Source organism: Sminthopsis crassicaudata, chromosome 3 (assembly GCF_048593235.1).
Source record: "Sminthopsis crassicaudata isolate SCR6 chromosome 3, ASM4859323v1, whole genome shotgun sequence".
In the NCBI taxonomy this organism is placed as follows: domain Eukaryota; kingdom Metazoa; phylum Chordata; class Mammalia; order Dasyuromorphia; family Dasyuridae; genus Sminthopsis; species Sminthopsis crassicaudata.
The window spans coordinates 121,298,100-121,322,392 of record NC_133619.1 but is presented as its reverse complement, the minus strand read 5'-3'; the positions used below and the strand labels follow the sequence as shown (position 1 = coordinate 121,322,392).

At 30.6% G+C, this 24,293-nt stretch overlaps 1 protein-coding gene across 4 annotated transcripts in view; it reads left to right on the top strand.

The window, feature by feature from the left end:
• MYCBP2 (MYC binding protein 2) overlaps window positions 1-24,293 on the top strand; it is a 288,824-nt gene that overhangs the window by 188,565 nt on the left and 75,966 nt on the right. For 3 of the 4 annotated variants that reach the window (XM_074299303.1, XM_074299301.1, XM_074299300.1), the window contains exons 50-56: window positions 3,019-3,116; window positions 4,222-4,338; window positions 5,046-5,186; window positions 11,223-11,297; window positions 14,731-14,955; window positions 15,861-15,993; window positions 22,354-22,476. In XM_074299303.1, coding sequence (XP_074155404.1) covers window positions 3,019-3,116; window positions 4,222-4,338; window positions 5,046-5,186; window positions 11,223-11,297; window positions 14,731-14,955; window positions 15,861-15,993; window positions 22,354-22,476 — 912 coding nt within the window. The remainder of the gene's footprint in view (window positions 1-3,018; window positions 3,117-4,221; window positions 4,339-5,045; window positions 5,187-11,222; window positions 11,298-14,730; window positions 14,956-15,860; window positions 15,994-22,353; window positions 22,477-24,293) is intronic. The other variant, XM_074299302.1, reaches the window with a different exon arrangement.

The following is a 24,293-nucleotide window of genomic DNA, read 5'->3' as shown; positions in this document are numbered from 1 at the left end:
AAATGACACAAACTGGGAGAGACTTCTGACATATTAGAATGATAAGTCATATCAAATAGGGTGAAATTTAGTAGAGATAAATATAAAGCTATTCTGAAAATCATCTTCCTAATTATAGTATTGTTTATTAAAGTACAGCATTTGTAACTGGTTATTACCAACCCTTAAAGATTTTCTTTTTCTTTCTTACTAAATGGAAGGCTTCTAAGATAGGGTTGAGAATAAAAGGATACATCTGGAAATGACTATAATGTATAAACAAAAAGAATCAGTTAAACAGTGACTTTTGATCCTTCTGACTCTTAGTTTCCATCATGCTGTAAAATTTAAAGTTCTACCTTTGGGTTAAAAAAAAAATCACTTCAACAGGGTATAGAATACAAAAAAGGAAACAATGAAAATGACTATCTTTATGAATTTTATGAAATGCAAGTTCAACCTGTATGGGTCAGTAATGTGGCACAGTGGCTAAAAGAAATAATGATATATTAGTCAACTTTGAAAAGAATAATTGTTATTCACCATGAGCTCCTCCTCTGATCTATGTTTCTTAAACCCCTTAAATTGTCTCCACTTCTTTACTTCAGTCTCTGATGGAGCAATAGCCATTTTCTCATTTCTAAGTTTATCTCCTTTGTTTAAATAAACCCTTGATCTCCCCATCACTTTTATTCTTTAATAAATTGCCTCCGCTATTATCTTCATTCTTTTTAATATTCAAACTTTCACATTCTACAATCTCATTCCCTCTTTCCTACAAACAGGCCAATTCTCTCTCATCCTTAAAAAAAAAAAAAAGCCTATCCTCACAGGTTATTGTCCTATACCCTCTGCCAACCTTAGGCTACCCCAGAACTCACCAGGGTACTTGGGTAGCAGGAATAACCACTATCCCTGAGAATGCCCTTCTCTCTTGCATTCCCCCTCTTGCTAGACTGCTTGCTTATTCATAAACCAATGAGGAAATGGGAGTCAACCCTTTCCATGTTTTGTGTGAAAAGGAGGATCACTAGTTCTTTCGGCGCTTGCCACTCCCTCCTCAGATCTTCCAGCACTTACCACTTTCCCTGCCTGCTGTCTCTTGATACTATGACTCTGTCTAACCTATCATCTGTCTTGTACTTGAAGCTTCTTTTATTTGTCTCTTTGTTGTTGTTTGTATCCCATCACAGGTTTGGCCCATTAAAGAGTATTTTATAAGTGTTCTTTCATTCACTCAATTTTCCTCTCTTCCACAAACTCTTTGAAACAGCTCGTCTGAGCATTAACTCCTCTTTGACATTGTGGTATTTGACTTTGCTAATCACTGTCTCTCTCCTAGATCCTGTTGCTCCTCTGAATTTTTATACTTTGTCTTGATTTTCCTACCCACATAATTGTCAGTCTCTTTTGCTGGATCATCATCTATGTCTCCCTCTAATTGTGAATATACTCCATGGTTCTATCTTGGGCCATCTTCTCATTTCCTTTTATGCTCTTCCCTAGCGTTTCTACAGATGACTCCCAAAATTATAAATGCAGTTCTAGTCTCTTATCTGAGACTTATCTGAACTCTAGTCCCACATCAACTGCCTATTGGACATTTTGAACTGGATGAACTGTAGACATCTCAAACTAAATGTAAACAAAATTCATTATTCTTCCCATGCATTGTTTCTATTCCCAATAGTCAATACCACAATCCTTCTAGTTACCCAGGTTCACAGTCTTTAAATCAGGCATCTTTGGCTCTTTCTTGTCCCTCACAACATGCATCCAATTAGTTGTACTTTATGCATTCTATCCTTGTTACATCTCGTGAATATGTCATCTTCTCTCAATCCACATGACTACCATATTTTAGATCTTTATCACTTTTCATCTGGACCATTGAAATGTCCTTCTCATTGATTTCCTTACTAAGTCTCTTCCCTATCCAATCCATGCTCCATAGTGTTATCAAAACAACATAAGTAAAGCATCGATTTGACTTGGTTACAACCTTGCTCAATAAACTCAAGGGATCTTTCCATCTTCTCTGGGATAAAATACAAACTCCACTGTTAGTCAATAAGAGACCTTTGCATCCCAGTTTCAGCCTACCTCTCTAGACTCACCATATTATTCTTTCATGCACTCTGTAGTCCAACCAAACTGGCCTTCTTGTTCTTTATATACTTCCCATAGAAAGACCTTCCATCCTTTACCTCAGTGCTTTGCACAGGTTCTACCCTTTGTTAAAATGCATTCCCTCCTTGCCTTCATCACTTAGAAGCACTTAATAAAAGTCAGTTCAGATGTCATCTCCTATATGAAGCTTTTTTCTGATCTCTTTCCTTCCATTTGCAATTATTTCTCCATCAAAATTATTTTGTATTTACTTTGTTTCTATATGTGTAGAAATTGTTTTCCTTGATAGAATATAAACTAGATTGCAGTGTTTTATTTTTCTTTGTATTTATAGCATAGTGCCTCACTCATAGTAGGCACTTACTAAGTATGTATTGATTGGCTGATTGATAATTCCCAGAACAAGGGAGGTAATAGTTAACTTGTATATCCCCCTGATTACATCTCATCTTGAGTACTATGTTCTGAGTGCTACATTTGATAAAGGATATCAACAAACTCCATGTTTTCAGGACCCACTGAACATTTTTAAACAGATAACATTGCTTCTTGTTGGGGATGTTGTTAAATTCTTAGTAGCAGCCTAGACAAAATTGCATCCGTACCCCATTCAACTTTTTTATTCCGTAATTTTATGAAATAAGTTTTTAATTCAACACTTTTATCATTTTCATTTTATTTTATATCCTAGTAATAGAGATTTTCAATGAATAACATTTTCAAAACACCATTGATATCATTTTTTCCTCTTTATCATTCTGTTATAATATAAATATCAATCATTATGCATAGATCTTTAATTTTTGCCCATTGTACATCATTATCTATCAGATAGTCATAATGCATTTTAAAAGTATTTTTCTTTAATGTTACAACTTTTGTTGTTGTTGTTGTTTCTTTTTGTTAAAGATGCTGGCTTAGAAGTGAAAGTGAAAGATCCACCAAAAGGAATGATCCCACCTGGAACTCAATTGATCAAACCAAAGGCTGAACCTCAGCCAAATAAGGTTAGAATAGAGTTAAATAAGAATCACAGTGATTTCATTGTATATAAGAGAAAAATGCTCCTTTTAAAATAATTCCTAAAGGACATAAATTTCAAATAACTAATCTCTAGTAACTGTCCTAATTTACTGATAACATTTCATTATTATTTGGTATAATTCAGCAAATATTTCTTAAACTCTCTTCTTTCCAGAGTAGTATGCTAGCTATTGGGAGAGATAGAAGGTTAGATACCAAGTAACGTGTGTCCATTTGGCATAGATAAAATGAATTTCAGATAACTATAATATAAAATTATGTATAAGTGCCTTAGGAAGTTACATGGCAAAGTGTTCTGTGAAGTGCAAAGGAGAAGGTCATCAGAGATATGGTGTAGCAGGAAGATTTCTTGAGTTGAATTTTATAGAATAAGTTGTAAACTATTCAAAAAGTTTGTTGAAACTATGAAGGGGAAGGTAGAATACCTCTTGGATGTATGAGGCATCATGATAAAGGCAAAAAATACTCTAGCCTGCATCAGTGACAGACTAGTCTAGTTTGCTTGGAAGAGAAGGAGTGATGTGAAGCAGTGTTGGATGGACTGTGAACAAAAAGTAGTATCAGAATCTGGAGGGCTTCAGTGGCAAACAAGGGGTTTGTGCTTGTACTGTAAGCAATTAGGAACTCTGGAGATTTCTGAGCAAAGAAGCAATACTACCAAATTTTCTCAAGTGCTAAGCCTTTCAGCACAGTCTAAAGTAGTTTCTACTCAGGTTGAAATTCAAGAAATATCCAATAGAATTTTGTATTAATTTTGTATCATTATGTATAAAATTGGCAGATTTCAAGAAGCATGTTTTCAAGGAAAATTATGCATTTCCTTTTATCTTCTTATTAGATATTTAGAAACTAGAACTTATTTGCTAAAATTTAAGGACCACATTTTTTGATTTCAAAACAAACCAGAAACCAGGTGTGGATTACAATGAGAAACGAGCAACAAATATTTCTGGGGTTTTTTTTCTCAACAACGGAGCATTTTCGACTCCATTTATTTTGTTTCTTCTTACTTGCAATAGCTCTATTTTAAGTTTTTCCTCCCTTACTATCTATCTTTGCTTCTCTCAGGTTCGAAAATTTGTGGCCAAGGACAGTGCAGGGCTCCGTATCCGTAGCCACCCTTCCCTTCAGAGTGAACAAATAGGCATAGTAAAAGTCAATGGAACCATCACTTTTATTGATGAGGTAATTTATAAAGAAGTTTTGTCATGTGAATTTGAATTTTGACTTTTATTGTTCATAATTTCAAGGAAAAAAATAAGTTTTCTGAAAATAAAAAGCTAGATACTTTTGAAGGGGATATATGTCAGTCTCACAAATGTAATTTTTCTTTAACATGAAAATATCTTGAGACTATAAATAGGTAATGGTTATTTTGACAGCTTATATGAAGATAAAATAATTGGCATATATATGGAATGTGAAATCATTAAAAAGGTGTGCCATTTTTATTCAGTCTTGGAAATGTTGCATTTTTTTTTTCCAAGATGTGTTTTCTGGTTTATTCCAAGGTGTATATTCTATTAGTGTAATTCTATACAGTATTTTTTTTTTTTTTTAGCAAAACAAGAAGATAATTGTATCTTTGGGGAAAGATCTAATTCCTCATTCTAAAATGTTCTATCTCTTTAATATTTTTACTAGCTAGTAGAAATTATTTTCATAATTGCATTGTATTGATTATCATGCTTGAACATCCTTTGCAGCTTCCTTTCCAACACCCCCCACCACCATCATAGTCATGGATTCTTTAAGTCTTTTTTTCCATTAGGTAGTTACTTAATTTCCATATCTATCATTGTCTGCTTGCTTTCCAGTCTTTTTTAAGTCCTTGCTACTCTCATTGCAGTTACAGGAGGGCATGGCTTGTATTTGTTGCTTGTTTCCCATAGATCCACAATGATGATGGTGTATGGCTGAGACTGAATGATGAAACAATAAAGAAGTATGTGCCTAATATGAATGGTTACACTGAAGCCTGGTGCCTCTCTTTTAATCAGCATCTTGGCAAGAGCCTTCTGGTCCCTGTTGACGTAAGTAAAAGGTGCCTTTGAAAAATGTTAGAGGTACACTCTGTCCCCATTACAGGGCTTTCTTTAATTAAGGCTACAATTTTACAGTTCTGAGGTAAATCACAACTTAATTTAAAAACTAATATTTTATAGATGCTTAAACTCTTGAAGGATTTTGTCTAAAGGTGGTAGAGTATAGAAGGATTAAGGTCTTTAAAAGAAACAAGGGAAAAAACAAGACCATTAAATTCTGTACTGGAGTTAGAAAAACCTATTAAATATTTGTTTTTCATTTTTCATTCGTACCATTATATGAACTGAACTTCAAACTAACATTTATAAAAGCAAATTACACTTCTAGAGAAGTTTTCCCACTGAATTGTACTTTTTTAATATATTGATAGTTTATAACTCATTTTTGTGTTTTGTGTAAATTTTTTTCTTTGTCTTAAAATGAATTAGCTTGCTGCTGTAGTAAGTAAAGACACAATACTGGCTTTAGTTTTAGGAGGCAACATATTTTATTTTATCTAACTCCTATATCCTTAGAATAATTTGAATAGCTTTCAGTAAAATCTTCTTCCCTAGATACCACACTTTTGGCTCTTTGGACAAATCCAGTGAAAACCACTTCAGTTCAGTGAAAAACTGATATGACTACTACTTACATGTGAAGCTAGCACAAACTTCTCTTAATTTATACATTAATACTTAGTTTGAGAAAGTGGATCTGTTAAACTAAGCCATTTTAAGTGAGCATTTAAATAAGCTTCAGATTAATCCTTTGTTTTCTACTTACTATTTGTGCTATATTCACAATAGCCTATAGAACTTAAAATATATTACTGGTGTTTAAGTTTGCCTACTGAGTTATAGAATTTCTAATGAGTTTTGTATGGGCTCTACTAAAAAATTGTGTTAAAAATTAATCATGAGATCCTTAATATGAATCTACTACTAGAATTAGAATTAATGTGGAAAACAAAATTTTAAAAATCAAAAAATTTACGCTGGTAAAAAATGTGCCTACATTTTAAAATTGAAATAGAAAGGAAAAAATTTAGGAATTGTGAAAACAGAGAGCAGATTGATTGTGGGTAATGCCAGGTTATAGTGGCTAAAATTTTGATTTCAGAGTTTGGAATCATTTTGCTTCACAGTAGCAGATGTACAGCATATTAAAATTTGGATGTGTAATTATTTTTTAAAACCTTTTGTAGGCATTTTTTAAAGATGCTAGCCAATTTTGATTTTTTTTCATTATTCTTAGAACTTTGGATAAGATGATTATTGCTGATTTTTTGGAAAAATTCTAGTGACAACTAGCATCTAAATGAAAGGGCTTTGAAGATTGATAGTAAATTGAATATTACTTTTAAATATATTTCCTAGTTTCCTCTAAATTAAGGTCCAAATTTTTATAGTATTTGAAAAAATAAAAACATTTGCTAATACATAGACAATAATTTGAAAATTACAAAAACAGAATGGTGTTATTTAGGAGGTACGGTTCAAGGCCTGCCAGTGACCATAGGCATTTCACTTAACCTCTCAGTGATATGACATGTCTAGATTATATCATTTACACAGGAAGGGCCCTTTCATAAATATAAGAAATTTTTTCCTGAAAATGAAGAAGTGTAAAATTTTCTGAAGAGCCATTTATCATTCTTGAAATGGGAAATTTTTAATTTAGAGAAAAGAAAATAAGCAGAAATATAATTAGTTTGAGTAAACCATATGAAAAACATTACATACTGCATTCCCAAACATTACATACATATATCTATAATTCATATTTGTACTTTTCCATTTCTGTGGATAATTGAGAACTTACTGTATTTGAATTCTTTTCTTTGATGCTATCATTAAACTTTTTAAAAATATAATAGAATTCCTTCTTAAAGAGTACCATAGTAATCATGCTTTGCTAATCAAATTGCAATAAATTATATTAAAATAAAAATTCTAATTGTGAGTTTTTCTAAATTCTTGACAATGAATCTATTTAATGATAGTAATGTAGCTTTAGAAATAAAGGACTATAGTCTGGGATTCTGCAAACCTAAGTTCTACTCATTTATTTGTAGGATTAACTAATCACTAAATTTATCTGGGGCCTTCCTCCCCCACATCTGTTAGATAATAACTAGCATTTAAATAGTGCTTTGAAGTTTGAAAAGTATTTTACATTTGCTCCTCATAATAAACCCTTTGAGTTATGTTCTCTTATTGTTCCCATTTTACAGAAGGGGTAACTGTGGCTAAATGAGGTTAAATGATTTGACCAGGATTGCACAGAAAGCAAATGTCAGAAGCATGATTTGAACTTGGGTACTCCTAACTCTTCACTCTAGAACTCCAACTGTTACACCACCTAGTTGCCTAGATTAAATAATTTCTAAAGTACTATCCAGTTTGTCCTTTCTGTTTTAACTGTGTGTTTGCCAGATTTCCAAATTGGGGGGGGAGGGAGTGAAGGGAATGATATGTAGGCAGATTAACAGCTCTGAGTGTGTCAGAATAGAGACATGGTTAAAAATTTTCCTGTGCAGGAAGAGTATAGCATAAAAAGCAGAGACCCAGCCAGATTCAAAGTGGAGCAGTTTGGGATAAGAATCAAGTCAAAAGTTAAGTAACATACAGAGAGTACATATTATCTACTAGACAGAGCCAAATGTCTTAGGATTGATATTTTAGTTAATTTTACTTATCATGAAATTCCTTTATTACATATATTTCTGTGCACGTTTTAGACTCTGTTCTCCCACTTTACTAATTACACAGTGTTTGTCATAATAAAAGTGTTTAAAAATATTTTGATTTAATCTGTATTGTTTTTAATAGATTGTATTTAAGAAAAAAATTAAAGAAAAATTGCAATTTAATAGTTTTTTTCAAATCTAAATTATATAAATATTCACACACATATAATTAGCAGTGTTATATTTTTAGAATGAAATAAACATGCCTTGTCATTCTTACAAGATTGTTAACTCTTTTGGGTGTTGGAGAGGAATTATATTACTTTTCATAGCATCCAGCACAGTGACTTACACATAGCAAGAACTCAATATATGTATTTAATTAATAAGTTAATTATTATTTTAACAGAATTGAGTATCCAGTTCATTTAATGAGAGAATCAAAGTTAATATTTTTAAAGTACTAAACCAAACTGGTCAATTTTATTAAACTTAATTATCATACTCAATATAATCTCATTCTTCCCAGAATTGAGAGGACAAGAATGATACAGACATAGATTTGTATGTACACATGCTTGTCTACAAATACATGGAAAATCTATGAAAGAGATTCAATAGTTTAATATATTAATGATTAAAAGTAAATACTTGTAGACTTGTTGGTTGCTTGACTGCCATAAGATATTAAATTCAGCACATATTTATGAAGCATTTAATTTATTGTGTGCAAAGCACTATGCTACATTTATGTTTTGAAAACTATAGATTACTTTCAAAACACAAGAGTAGGTAGAATTTTATTTTATTTTTAAAGTTTTTTATTTTCAAAACATACTGATTTTTCAACATTGACCCTTACATAGCCTGGTAGGTAGAATTTTAATGGGTGAACTTATTTAACATATAATATGGATTTGTAAAGGACCTTAGAGATCATTTGCCATTTGCCTCAACTCCTTCTTATATGTTAAAAAACAAACAAACAAAAAAAACTGAGACCCAGAGAATCTAGTGATTTTCCCCCAAAGTCACATACATAGGTAGTAAGCAGACAAGTCATTATTCATCCATGTTTTTTTTTTAATAATAAATCTAGCTCTCTTTTTTCTATATCATAAATTTGTATATCCTTTAAGGACAGATTAAGATATAGTTTAAAGTGTTTTAGTATTCTATTGTGGATGCATACTGTATTTGTCTTTACAGTTCTGTGATTATGCAGCTTTTGGGGAGAAATTCTTTTACTCAACTATTAGTCAACTATTAGAACAGTTTTTTCAAGGAGAAATATGTCGTTGTGTGGAGTTTATGCAATGCTGTTAATCAGTTTAATCAGTTGTATAACATGAAAAAGCAGTTTGCAAACATAATATGTTGAGAATTCAGAGGGTTTTTTTAAGGTCAAAACTTTACATTAATATTCCACATCCTTAAAACCAAGACTTTCTTTTATTAAACACTCAAGAATAGTATAATTTGTTGCTTTCAAACTCTAGATCCTTAATACAAAGGCTTGTTTTATTGCTTCCTAAAATGTCTTTCAGTTTGGAAATTCCTCTTTTCCTAAATAATTTTCATTTGGTAAATGAGTATAGGATAGGCAACAATTTTATCACAAAGGTTAAGAAGATTTTCATATTAGTAAAATTCACCTTTTGGTTAATTTTTTTTTACCTTTTAAATTAAGAATTTGAATCACAATTTATGATCACAAATTTTAAGTATTGTTTTTATCTTCAACTGTTATTTGTACATTTTATACAACATAAAAAAGAATGTTTAAAAAAAAAAGGTAAAAGAGAGGTACAGGCTTTATATATTAGTGTAACACTATCATCCTTTTGCTTTTTTCCTGCTAACTTCATCTGCTTTGCTTTTCACAAATAGCTTAACAATAACAAAAAAAAAATTATTGCTTGTAAGAGAATTGTAGGAAATTGTTTTATGCATGAAATATCTGCATAATTGTTATATGTTGGGAGTAAAAGTATAGGTGAGCAGACAAATATGTATTGTGACAATTGTTAATATGTTATGATTATTATCACTCATAATAAGAACTAAACTGAAATTAATCAGCATAGACTTAAAAGGTTTTATAAAGTACTATTTCAGATGATTTTGTACTGCACAGCTTTTCCATTTCTCAAGTTAAAATGGCATCTATTTACCATCTAATTAATTATGTATTAATGTCATTTTATGCACTGTCTTTATAAAAAGTGCATTTCAAAAATTTTATTTTCTTCCTTATTTGAATCATCTATTTCTCATTATGTGTTAGCTTAAATGCATAATAAATGTATAAAATGTACATGTATAGAAAAAGCTGTAAATAGTACTAAATGACTTAAATGGCTTTACTGATTTGGAATTTGAGTGTTTTTGTTTTAACTGGTTGAAACTTTGGATGACATTGGTTTAAGGGTGGGTTTACATATATATATATGTAGTTTGTATATTACTTCTTTTTGCCAAGAAAATTTCATTTTATCACCTACTTTAACTGTGAAGTTACATACACTTTGCAAACTTTTTATGGAAAAACATGTGAGTTTCAGGGCAAATTCATACAAATATGATCCAGCTATTAAAAATATTTTAAAAGTTCATTAATTTTATGCATGTTTTTTTTAAACTGAAGTTGTTAAAAGCAAATAATTTTAAGGAAGCTTTCAACATTTGAACCATTTTCTACCCGCAGAAAAATAGCCACATCCTTAAAAAGGAAATGCCTATTTTTCTTTGAGCTTTATTGTTCAATTTGGTGATAACAGAAAAAAAAAATCACTACTAATTGTTTTGTATTTTTTTAATTTGGAGAAAAGGGATAAATGACCCTGTGGGTTTTTTTTTGTTTATTTTTTTAAACTTCTATCTTTCCAACTAGGTAATGTCCAAAAATTCCCATTTACTAGATTTTGTTATTGTCCATAATAATTGTTTTATTATTATTTATACTGTCCACAAATTGCTCATTGTTTTTCCAAAATAACAGGCTTCTGTCATAGAACAAATCTGGCTTGCACTAGAAGAGATACTTCTTTTGCAAATAAATATGTTCTTCAAACACTAAAAGGCTTTATAATAATGTCTGGCTCTTGCTTTCTGTAAATGGCATGGCACACTACATCTATAGAGAGCTTTCGACATAATATTTAATTTAGCTGATACTTTTTAATTGATTGTTGGGTTCAGGTGTCTTTATTTAAAGAAAAATCACTTTCCCTTGAGTAAAATGCTATTTGTTTGTGAGTGTTAGCTTGTTGTACTATTTCTAGCATCTTCTGGAGATGATGTCCTGTACTCTTTCTTTGTTGATATGTCTTTCTTAAACTTTATTGCTCAGAATATCTTTAATGCTAGCCAAGGAGTCAGGGATTTGGACGGTTTTTCATGGACTTCTAAAGCTTTTTTTCCCCAGGTGAGTTAACTGTCAGGTGTAGTCATGCTGTATTTCCAGCTTTAAGCATGTTTAACTTAAATTACAATCTAATTTTTGAAGTTTATATTTAATATTTTAATGGAAAATAAGCTTTTAATATAAAAGCTATAATTAATAAAACTAAATTAAATAAAACTAAATTCCTTAAATTTTTATACTTTATATATAATAATTTGAATTTTATATTTTATGAAGTTTTACAATTTTAGTAATTTGAGGCAAGTCTTAGTTATTCAGCAATTGATTATATGATTCATAGTATTCAGACATTTCTCTTCCATCTCCTTGCATTGACTGTCATTTTGATCATTTTCATTTCTCATTTGCACTTCCCCTTGAATACCTGGTTAGGAAAAAGAAGAAAAACTCAAATTCAGGTTTCATATCACTCTGCTAAGCAGAACACTGTACAGTCAAAATACTTTTCTCCAGTCTTGAATAATAGAAAAGACAGCACAAAAACTGGTTTCTTTAATTAGTAATATTTAAAATGACATTTTTGATAAATGTCTGGGGAAAAAATTGATATACATACATGTTTCCATTTTAAATACTTTGTCCTATACTTTCTCTTCCCATTCTAACCCAAATTGAATATTGGATAGTCCATTATGGTTGCTTCCAAAATAATTTTTATTGAACATCTGAAAAGAATGTTTTGTTTTTATCACATCCATCTTAAAAGTACATAGATTTACTTTTTTTTTTTTTTTCTGAGACAATTGGTATTAAGTGACTTACCCAGAATCACTCGGCTAGGAAGTGTTAAGTATCTGAGACCACATTTGAACTCGGGTTCTCCTGAATTCAAGGCTGGTGCTCTATCCACTGGGCCAACTAGCTGCTCCTATAAGAATTTACTTTTTCTTTCATGTGAAGCCTTACTCTAATAACTAGAAAATCATGTAGCACTTTGAGATTTGCAAAGTGCTTGACATTTTATCTGATTTTATCCTTTCAATAATCCTCTGAGGTAGGCACTATTTTTAACCCGCTTTTTACAGATGTGAAAATGGAATATTAAGAGAAGTTAAGTATCTTGCTCCGAGTCACACAGCTCAAAAAGCTTCTCAAGCAGGACTTAGGATAAAATAATAAGAAACAAAGAAAACTAATTTAAATCTTTGGTATATTTTTGAATTTACAACATTTTTTGTTTGTTTTTGTTAAGTGCCCATTTGAAAATATTTAGCAGGTTGGGGCAGCGAGGTGGCGCAGTGGATAGAGCACCAGCCTTGAATTCAGGAGGACCCGAGTTCAAATCTGGTCTCAGACACTTAACACTTCCTAGCTGTGTGACCCTGGGCAAGTCACTTAACCCCAGCCTAAGGGAAAAAAAAAAAAAGAAAGGAAATATTGTTTGTCTGGGAATGCAACTTAGATGTCTGAGTGTATAGGGATGTTGTGTATCTTAGAACGAAAATCCAAACCTTGCAAATGTCCAAAATGTATATGTACTTAACTCTTAAGTGTATATAAATATATTTAATAAATTTTTGTATTCTGTATCTTACATTGGTGTTAGATTATAATAGATAAAGAACTCACCTTTGGAGTCTGGGTTCAAATCCTTCCTCTTACATATATTGACTATGTGGTTCTGGAAAAGCTACTTAACCTTTTAGTGGACCCATGAAACTCTTAAGACTCTTAACTGGTAAAGAAGGGGCCAGTCTGTATTGGTAAAATAATTTTCTTACTGGAACCTCTCCACCTTGATGAAATATCAAAGATCTTGCCCCAAAACACACACACACACACACACACACACACACACACACACACACACTAAACTAAAGGAAATTTTGAAAATATTTGCTTCCATGCAATTTCTATCTTTTAATTTAGTCTATATGGCACTTTGGGGGAGCATAAAAAAAAGAAAATTCTATGTAAATATGGTATAGTGAGTACAATAAATACAAATTTACAAATTATTTATATGATGGATTTTCCTGTTTTAATACAGTTGATACTTAGAACCTTAATTAGTTTTACAAAACACTTTTTTTTAGAATATTAAATATTTCAAGTTTTATCTGAATGATTAAAATATTTAAACTCAACAAAAATTCCCAATTCCACAGATCGCTTGAATTGAAGTCATATTTCACTATATAATAATCTATTTATTTTTCTAAAATCACAGTTTGTGTGTGGTTTATTTTTAGTTTTTAGTTTTGGTTTTGGTATTTTTGCTGAAAAAGCTATTTACTGTGCAGCAAACAAGTGTAAGATTACACTAATTTATAGAAGACTTGTCATGTTGATCTCCTTATTAGTCTAGCACTTGGTAAGGAAAAAAATCCTTATACCTGTTTTAACTACATGTGGTAAAAATACAAGATATTTAACATAACATGCATATATATGTAAAGACTCTGGTCATGACCCTTCAAATATAGCAACTATCATATTATTTTTTCCTTTGGTGAAAAAAGTATGAGTTTCCAAATAGCTTTCGTGATACAATTCCAGCAAAGTGAGTATGTGTGTGTTCCCATGTATATCTGTGGAAAAATATCTTTGGATGCTTCATGATTTTTCTTGATAACTAATTTTCAATTGGGAAATGGAGAATAATGAAGTTCTGGACCTTCCCAACATTGCTATTATGAAAATACATTGCTACAAGTCAATAATTTAAGAGTTATAAAGAATTATTGCAGGAAAAGCATTGACCTTACTATTACAAATAATTATAGCATGTTTAAAAGTGAAAGTACAACTAATATCTTCTCTTGTGGTTTGCTTGCAAGAACTTGTTGAAATTCTTAAACCTTTAATATTGGATTTTTTAAAAATTAAAATGTATATTCTATCAGTTCCCCAAAGTTATGTTTTCTTTACTCTTATCCTTAGAAATCCTTAGAATCCTTTTTAATCCTTAGAAAATCCTTAGAATCCTTAGAATTTTTATCCTTAGAATCCTTAGATTCCTTTTTTAATCCTTAGAAAAAAGCTCCTTTGATTTTTTTCTTCCTCTGGGAAAATGTTGAATATTGCTTTTTAAGAAAACAAACTCTATTTCTCTGTCCATTTCTTTTTATAATTTCCTTTTGTTAAGGCATTCACTTTAAAGTTACTAGAAAAACAATATGCCCATCATTATCATTAGAATTTAAATTCCAAACCCTTCACTGTTTCTCCTCTTAATAGCTCTATTTGGACATATTGTTGGGCTATTCCTTTTGTCTTCAATTCCAATTTTAAAGCCTCTCTATGAGAGGGAGAAGAGAAAGTGCATTTTGCTATAATATTAACTATCAGAAGCTAATATGACATCTAAATATTGTCATTTTAATACAGTTTAAAATTTTCTTCTTTTACTAGGCTTGCTAAATTTCTCATTTTAAATTGTAAAGGTGGTCATAGGTTTTGTTTTGTTTTGTTCTTATTTTCAAATTTTTAGGAGACTAAGTCTAATACCGAGGACTTTTTCAAAGATTTGAATTCCCGCTGCCCTCAAGAATCAGTGATGCAAGAACAAGATATGCCATTCCTCCGAGGTGGGCCAGGCGTGTATAAGGTAGTGAAGACGGGACCATCAGGTCACAACATCAGAAGCTGCCCTAACCTTAGAGGTATCCCAATTGGAATGTTAGTACTGGGAAACAAAGTCAAGGCAGTGGGAGAGGTATGATTTCTTGTAGCTTCATGACTTCTTAGATATCTGTTATAATATAATTCAGCAAAAGCTTCACCTCCTTCAAAAGGTTGGCATTTTCATCCCATGTTTTTAAATGCAAATGTTCATATTTAGATCTTGACTTGTACTAGAAATGCTAATGTAACTTTGTTTTCTTTTTCTAATCTTATTTTTTCTTCATAATTGCCCTAGTGAGATCAATATCTATACTAATAAAGTGGCTATTTTATGTAAAAATCATCACTATTCACCTGTTGTTTTTTTTCAGTATTTTAAATGTACTGCAGAGTAAATTAACAGTTTAAAATAATTATATTGTTTAACTTGATGGAGTAATACTTTTCAAGTTTCAGTGATATGACCAAGTACAGAAGGGGGGGGGGTCTGTCTCTTTGTACCCGTTTATCTGTCTGAAATCCCTGAGTGAATACAATAATAGTTTTCTTAAGCTGGCATTTGCCTCTTCAGATGGGCTTGAAGATGTAGTGTGTCATGCTATTTCTTAAAAAGTGTCAGGAATATTTAATAAAGATAAAAGTCCTAACATACACACTAAACAATAGGCATTGTGTTGTGACATTTCACGGGCCAAAGAAAGCACACACCTTATGTGCTAAAGTCTTAAATTCAGAATTATCTTCACAGTTCAAAATAGATTTGGTTTTTTTGGCTTTTTTAATCTAAATTCATAAATCAATATCATGTTTTAGGAAAATTTTAATAGAGATGATTTTGTGTTACCTCAGGCTGTGGCCTTAATTTCAGAAACTTGTTATTTTGTGACAGAAGTTAATTGGAATTATTATGCTGCTACAGCATTTTACTGGTTGTCAGTACTCAGTTCTCTTGAAAAATAAAGACAGTCAACCATGCTTTTTGTGTATGTACACCAGGTAACCAATTCTGAAGGTACATGGGTTCAGCTGGATAAGAACAGCATGGTAGAGTTCTGTGAGAGTGATGAAGGAGAAGCATGGTCCTTAGCTAGAGACAGAGGCGGCAATCAGTACCTCCGACATGAAGATGGCAAGTTATTTTAAATTTGATTCAAAATAATTGTAGAATATAAATTTTTTTGTATATAATGTTATATGTTTTAAGTTTTTTTCAAGTATATTCAAAATAGGGAGATTAAATAAACCAAAATAATGAAAGAAAAAAGGAAAACTGTGAAAATATTTTAAATTATTAATGTCTAACTTAATGTCTATTTTGTAAGTAATAATTTTATCTGATTTATTCTTTTGTACCAGTCCAGGGCTGTAGGTTTTACTCTTTCTACAACTAGATGGAAGTTCAATTTTCAAACCACCAATCGCAGTACTTCTCCCAGGCAACTTCATTTGATTTAATTTTCTCTTAGAGAATAACTTTTGAGTAAACATGATCTATTTTAGAATTCCTTCTTGAAATCAGTCATCTGATGATATTAAATAGATGCCTATTTTTGACCACAACAATAAAGCAAGAAAAACTAAGGAGGACCACATATAAGAAATGCAATAAAAGGTATCATTTTAGACTGAACAATTCGGATCAATTTGTTCATGCTCTGTTTCTTAAAATATCTCTCCTTGTTGCATTGCTTTTACCAAAATGCCTACTGTGCATTTATATTCAGTCCATTTACATTAGAAAGGAGAATTTCTACCTATTTTTACATATAGGAAATTTTTAATATGTTTTGTTTTATTTTAGTGAAAAATTATAATTTTGTCTATACCACTACTGGAACCAAGAAAGAGTCATTTGAGTATAGTAAAAAATCAGTAATTTGTGATAACAGCAAGGAGAAAATTCTCTGATTTTAAAAACAGTTCAGTTTTATTCATTTCAAGTATAATAATAACTTTTACTAATCACTACAATTGTTGGGATAAGTTAACAAAAAATACCACAATTGATAGTATGCCTTTTAAAATATGTAAAAATCAATTTAAACAATGTGTCTGCTGAATAGAACTTCTGCCACTTAATAGCTATGTAACTGAGCAAGTCTCTTAACCCCAGTTTTCCTCTAGTAATGACCTGAAATTATCAGAGAAGTCATAGACAGGTTAGAATCTTTGTCATTGGAAAGGGTTCTCATACTGGAAGATCTTTACAGTAACAAAAATCACAATTTTTTTTTACATGCCTGTGTTTAATAGTCCATAGTACAATAATTGACTATAGGGGAACCTTTTACCAAGGAGAAATCATGCTTCAGAAATTCCAGAATAAGTATTTAATACTAATAATTAATGCTTGGGGCTTTAAGGTTTGCATAGATTGTGACATAAATAGTATAAATATCATTATCCCCATTTTACAAATGAAGAAAGTGAAGTTCTGAAAGATAGATTTACTCAAGGATACTTGGTTTATAGATGTCTGAAGCAGGCTTTAAACCCATATCTTCTCTGTCCATATCCAGTGCTCTGTTACCTTTCTAAAATGAGATAGAAGTAAATATGTTCTTGATTGGTCTTCCAAAAGTTTTTGAAAAGGTTTCACACTAAAGGTCATGGGCACAAGTAGATTAGATGCAGAGTAAATTATGATAAGGAAAAAGGAAAGATGCAAAGTGTTTTACTAAACTTTGAGAAGGAAATCACTTTCAGCTAGGGAGATAGACAAAAGTATACCAGAATGAGGGCAGCTATTTGGTACAGTAGGTAGAGCATCAGCCCTCAAGTCAGGGGGACCTGAGTTCAAATGTGACCTCATACTTCATACTTCTTAGCCATGTGACCCTGGGCAAGTCACTTAACCCCAATTGCCTCAGCACCAAAAAAAAAAAAAAAAAAAAACACTATACCAGAATGAAAACAAAATTTTCTGTTCTTAATATGGTACATGTCAATTTGAACTACAATGTATAATGTTACTCTGATTGTTGTTTCTAACAATACATATATTTGGAGATTCCGAGAACAACAAATAAAATGGACAGAGATATGGGGAGGTAGCTTTGTAAAGACAATTTAAAAAAGAAAATACAAGACTAGAAAAATAAATGCTTATAAAAGGCATAATCATAATCATAATTGATGGAATAATGAATGATATGGATTTTTTAAAATGTGATTTTCACAAAACTCCCACATACTAAAATAAATCTATATTCTTTTAAATTGAGTGGAATGAGTATAGGATAAATAAATTAATATTTTCCTCATTGAATAATAAAACTTATGGAATTTTTCATTTCAAGAAGTGGTACAGACAGAAAAATAAATATTTCAAAAACAGATTTAAGAAAGCTTATGAATGACAGGACTACAAATGGTTATCAAATGCTGCTGAGCAATACCTAATCTTTAAGCCTGACTTCCAGAAAGATAACATAACATAAACATAACATCTTCTGAAGAGCCTTCAAGTGAGGATTTTTGTTTTACCACCACAGTATTTCCTGATACCATTTAACATCACTGTTAGATTTGCAAGAAGTATCCCCCCTGGGGAAAAAAGAAAAGATTTTAAGCAATAAGGAATATTTTAACATCAGAAAATTTTACTGACTTTATTATAGCAGCGCTATTTCTTATATCTTACAACTGAACAAAAATTAATTCAGTAATGCTTTTATGTTAATAGCATCCACATTATTTTGAAAATTAATAATACATGCATACATGTATAATATATATTATATATGTATATATATGCATGCATACATATATACATATACTTGTGTAACATATGGCTTATTCAGTCAACATCTCTACATATAGATATTTGGACCCCTTGTAATGGCTCCACAATCACCCAAAGGGCCTACTATCATCACCACTAGTTTGAAAGATTTTCTGTGTTCCTGTCATAACAATAAGAGTTCATACAGTTGTAAACACATACATTAAAGGTGTTAGAGCTTTCAAAGGCCATCAAGTCTAACTCCTCCCCTTTGTAGATGAGGAAGTTCAAGCTGGGAGGGGTTGAGTATCTCTAGGGTCACAAAGGTAATTATTAACAAAACTGGAATCATCATCAAGTCCTGTGACTTAAGAATGAGCACTTTTATCTAGTGTGATACTTCACCTCTTTGAAATATGCAATAATCACCAGCCTAGAGGCAGAATGTTTAAAGATTGAATTATCACTTATTCACAGATAATTTGACCAGTAAGTTTTGCTGCAATTATTCATTTGGTCATTTTTATATTTTCATAAAATAAAGTTAATTTAGATTTGCAAATCACTGGTTTCTATATTTTTCTCCAGTTTCCAAAAAAAAATTTTTTGAGGCAGAAAAACTCCCTCCTTAAGTCCTTTTTTAACCTGCATATTCCTGCTTTCCACTTCAAGAAGTTTACCACCAATTTACCAAAGAGATTTACCACCATTAATGCATTGTTATTAATGAAATACCAGGAATATTATTTATTAATTACTGTCAAAAATGAGAGCATAGATATTTTTATAGATATTAAAGATTTCAGGTAGTTTCCTGACAAGCCCTAGACCTTATGCTTGTGACATAAAATGCTGCTAAAGAACTTTCTTTTAAAACTTTATTTTCTTTGGTCAGAGATGTTTTATTCAGAAAACATTCTTAAAATAGGTAATTCAAAGTAGCTTATTTTTTAAAGATCTCATTCAATGTAATAGACCCAATTGATAAATTATTTTAAGTAATTAAATGAAAATCAAGTATACAATCATGAATACAGAGATCTTTAATTAAAGATCTCTAAAAGTATTAGATCTCCCAAGTGCTATATTTACTGTATAAAAGACATAACAGTAAAACTAGTAATGAGTACAATGGAAATATACTTTCAGATGTTCAAAAATGAAACCTTCCAAATAATTTTTGATAGAAATATTCAAATATATGTAAAAACTGCTAAAGTTAACTTGGTTATATAAACAGAACTTTACAATTAGTTAAATATGGTCCTGAAGAAAAGAGAATAGTTTTTAGGTTCATGCTGTTGCCAGATAAATATTTTACAAAATGTTGAATGACCTTTATAATGGCAGGTTGAAAACCATTAAATTTTTCTAGGAAACATATTACTATGTGATATTTTGATGTTTCTGCCAAAATACTTTTTCTGTTTTAATTTTAGTTTTAATATGACAATGACAGAATTCAAAAATTTATTCAAAACTACATTGTCAAAGATTTTAACTTTTAATATTTTTTAACTTTGCCCCAATAAATGACCATCTCAAAAATTGAGATAAAGCTCTTTAATTGAAACCACAGAATACAGAATTGTAACAAAAATAAGACACACCAGTAAGAAGTTAAAATTTAGTTTGTGCTTGTTAACTTTTGAACTCTATTTTTAGATATAAAACTGGAGATTCTGAAAAATATACAAATAAAAACATAAGAATCTCATACACATACAAATATAATAAAATATATAAGTATTATATGAATGTGTATTATACTTTAAAAAGTGATCCTATTTAAAGTTCTCCCACAGGGTATTATGAAATAGTATCTATATTGGCATCGTTGGTTAAGATAAAACACTGCTTTTCTAGTTGTGGAAGAATGGAATTTTGTCCATTACTGGCAGAAGGGGAAGGGAATAAGCAGATATTAGCTTTCTATTATGTACTAAACACTTTACAAATATTATCTCATTTAATCCTCACAACAACCCTAGTAAGTAGATGCTGTTATTATTCCTGTTTTACAGTTAAGGAAATTAAAGCAGACAAGCTATGCCACTTGCTCAGGGTCACATAACTAAAGTCATTTTTGAACTCAGGTCTTCCTGACTCCAGACCAAGACTACCTAGATGCCATCACTATTTCATGTGTGTGTGTGTGTGTGTGTGTGTGTGTGTGTGTGTGTGTGTGTGTGTGTGTTTGTGTACACACACAAAAATTAAAGTTCTATGACATTTTTGTATTATGTGTATAAAATATTGGTGTGCCAAATACTATTTCTGCTGCACCAATAGTAATATGATAGCTATTCATATACATTTAACCCACATATATTATATGTATATGCATGTATACACCCTTGTAATTTGATGTAGAAAATTCCCTCAATTGATACAAACCCAAAGTTCTTCCTTTTGTAGTTTAGAGACTTGGAGAGATACATAGGGTCACTGAGAGTGTAAATGGTTTGCTCATCCACCATATGTCAGAGATGAATCTTAAATCTGAGTCTTGCTGATTCCAAAGGGAGCCCTCTGACTTCACTGCCATTTTAATTTTTTCATTTAAAATAAAGATTAATATTTATATAAATATTTTTAAATTTTCTTTCATTGGATACTGGATTTCTATAGATGAAGTTGATAGGTTATTTTTAGCTACTTAAAAACATAAATATTTCATTCCAATCCAGGGGCCAAGCTCTTTATCTGTACTACTTGCTACTAGACCATTCTGAGGTTGGAGGGTGAGGGCGATGCTTTCTTTTCCGTTCAGGATACTATTCATGGGTGTTTTCCAGAGGAAACTTTCTACTGCTGAAATATCTCAGACTGAAGAATTTTGCCTAAGGGAAGTACTAGGATTGGTTTTTTGAAAAAAGTCTACAAATGCTGGTAAAGGGGTAGACCGTACAGTACCACTGGTACAGCAGAATTCCAAATTACAGGTAGGAAAAAATATTATGCCACTCTCCAAGTTCCATTTCCTATTTAAAAGGGCATTGCCTTTTTAAAATATATTTTAAACAGTTCATTGTTTGTAATATGTTAGTAATGGAATAAACATATCTCTTTTCCTCTAGAAATTATTCCTTTCATATCTATTCCAAGGTCTAGGATAAGATCATTTGAGGATTCAGTATTCCTCTTTGTGTGTCCTTTGTTTCTCCTGTTAGATTCAAAAAAGCAGTCATGTATTGTTCTGAGTATTTCCACAAATTTCTTAATAGAAATCCACAGTATTTCTTAATAGAAATGCAAAAGTCCTCACATGTTGACTGTCTCAAATATATTACATGTTTTAGTTAAATTATATATGTGTTGAAAGAAAAAAGAAATTGTTCCTTTTTTATTTTTCAACTTCTTTTTAAAAATTTATGGCTTTGTTAGAATCTGAATAATTATTTTGATTTACCTAAGAGTATTGCTATAGTCATGTAAAAAATATTTGATAAATGTACTATTGGATTACTTTTGTTACAAGGTGTATTTAGTTTAGTTTAGTTAGTTTAGTATCACTTCCATATATACTACCACAATAAACACTATAAAGCTAGCATACTATTTTTTTGCACTTCAGAAATGAAGTTAATGGAATCTTTATTATGAGCAATAAAAGTTGCCTAATGAAAAATTAGAAATTATCAAATGTAAATACTTATGTTATTATTTCAAATCTTCATAAAATTTGATATTTTTTCTTATTGTTAATACAAATAACAGATAGCAAATGAGAGACTAATTCTATAGCTATACCTTGTCTTTTAGAGCAAGTTCTTCTGGATCAGAATTCTCAAACTCCTCCTCCAAGCCCCTTCTCAGTACAAGCTTTCAATAAAGGGGCAGGTAACAATGCCCAAGGATTTGATTATGGACTTGGGAATAATAAAGGTAAGTATTAAAATATTTTAAAGTAGATTTTTTAATTCATTTTCATACCTAACCTATACTATTCTGTATTGTATCTCCTCTCTCAAAATACTCAATCCCTTAAGACTATAATTTGTTTATTTCAATTTAAAACTACCATTTGAATGGCCATGTTTTAATGTGTGTTTTTATGTTAGTAGACATTTATTGGGAGATTTGATGCTTACATTTTTGCTGTTTTCTGTAAATATGAAGCTTAAAATTCAATAGAACTTAGAGAAGAAATCATAATTTTGTTTTCCTGTTTGCTGAAGAAATAATAAGACAATAGTGTTGTACAGTTAGAAGCACAAAGATATTCCCTAAACTATCATTTAAAAATTAAAATTATAATCTAATACATAAACAGGGAAATTATTATAAATTGGCTTCATTTGTTGGTTCTGTTGAGTAACAGAGGAAGTTCTTAGGTGTTTGCAATTAGGTTAGTTCATTTAGGTTGAAATAAAACACTTGAAAACCTTAAATGCTATATGTGTTATAACATATATGTTATGTATGTTGACATTATAGTCAAGAGGACATAGATTTAGGGATAGGGAAAAAACCTTCATGGTCTTGTTATTCCAATGCTTGCATTTTATACTTGAAGAAACTGAAGCCCAGAGAGGTCAAATGAGTTGACCAAAGTCATGAAGGGAGTAAGTGACAAAACCAAGATATGAACCAAGGTCCTTCAATTCCAGATTCAGCTCTTTTGACATTGTAATATGCTTTTCCTGGTGCTATTTAGAAAGAAATTACCTTTTTTTTTATGGATTAGTAAAGAATATAAAATTACAATTCAGGTTAAAAGAGTAAAATAGAAACATTAATAGAATAGGATTTAAAAAAAAACACAAATAATCCAATACAAGTTTCATAATTCGTGTGTTCATTTGACTTAAAAATTTACATACATGTCTAATCTGTCATGCTTCTAGATTTCATGAATGGAAAGAGCAGAGCAATGGAGATTTATAAAGTTTAATAATAAACTTATAAGATAATAATAAACTAATCCATAGGACTAGTTTATAAGAGGGAAAGAACTTGACTGTCTCATTCAGTGCTTGTAATGTATCATGCTATATGTTCGTATAGTTGGCTTTCTTAGCCAGTTAAGACCAGTTAAACATTCAGTAAATAATAAAGCCAATTTCCTAGTACTTTCTTAATTAGTTTTATGTTTATTTTTTTATGTTTAATTAATTTATGTTTTTGTAGTCCAAGTCTAGTCAAGGATTTCTTTTTGAACATTTCTGATGCTTTAGGGAATAATCACCCACAACATACTTTATTTAGCTGTCCCATTTTACATTTATATATGAATATATTTAGGTCTTATTTTTCTTTTATTATCTTTCTGCCACCTTTCTGCTATAATTAAAAATTTCAATGCTTCTAACTCCTACCATATGTATATTCATTTGCTCTTAAAGAACTGTCATATTTCAAATTACATATCTTTTTTAAAACTTTTAAATAGCAATACTAATAGTTAGATCATTCAAAATTGTTTTCTAAACAAATGTTACTATTTTAATATGCCAAATACCTTGATAAGTGAAAAAGTAAAATTAACTATTATTTACTACTTCATTGTATTAAATATTATTATGAAAGACAGGAAACAAACATGACATTGATAATACTTTGTCCTCAAATTGCAGATAATGTTTGATAGCATTTTTAAATTGGCAAAGAAATTGATGAAGTATGATATAACCTTCATTGTATGTGTTTCTACTATCATGATGAATATATCTAATCATATTTATTACTTATTTGTATGTTTT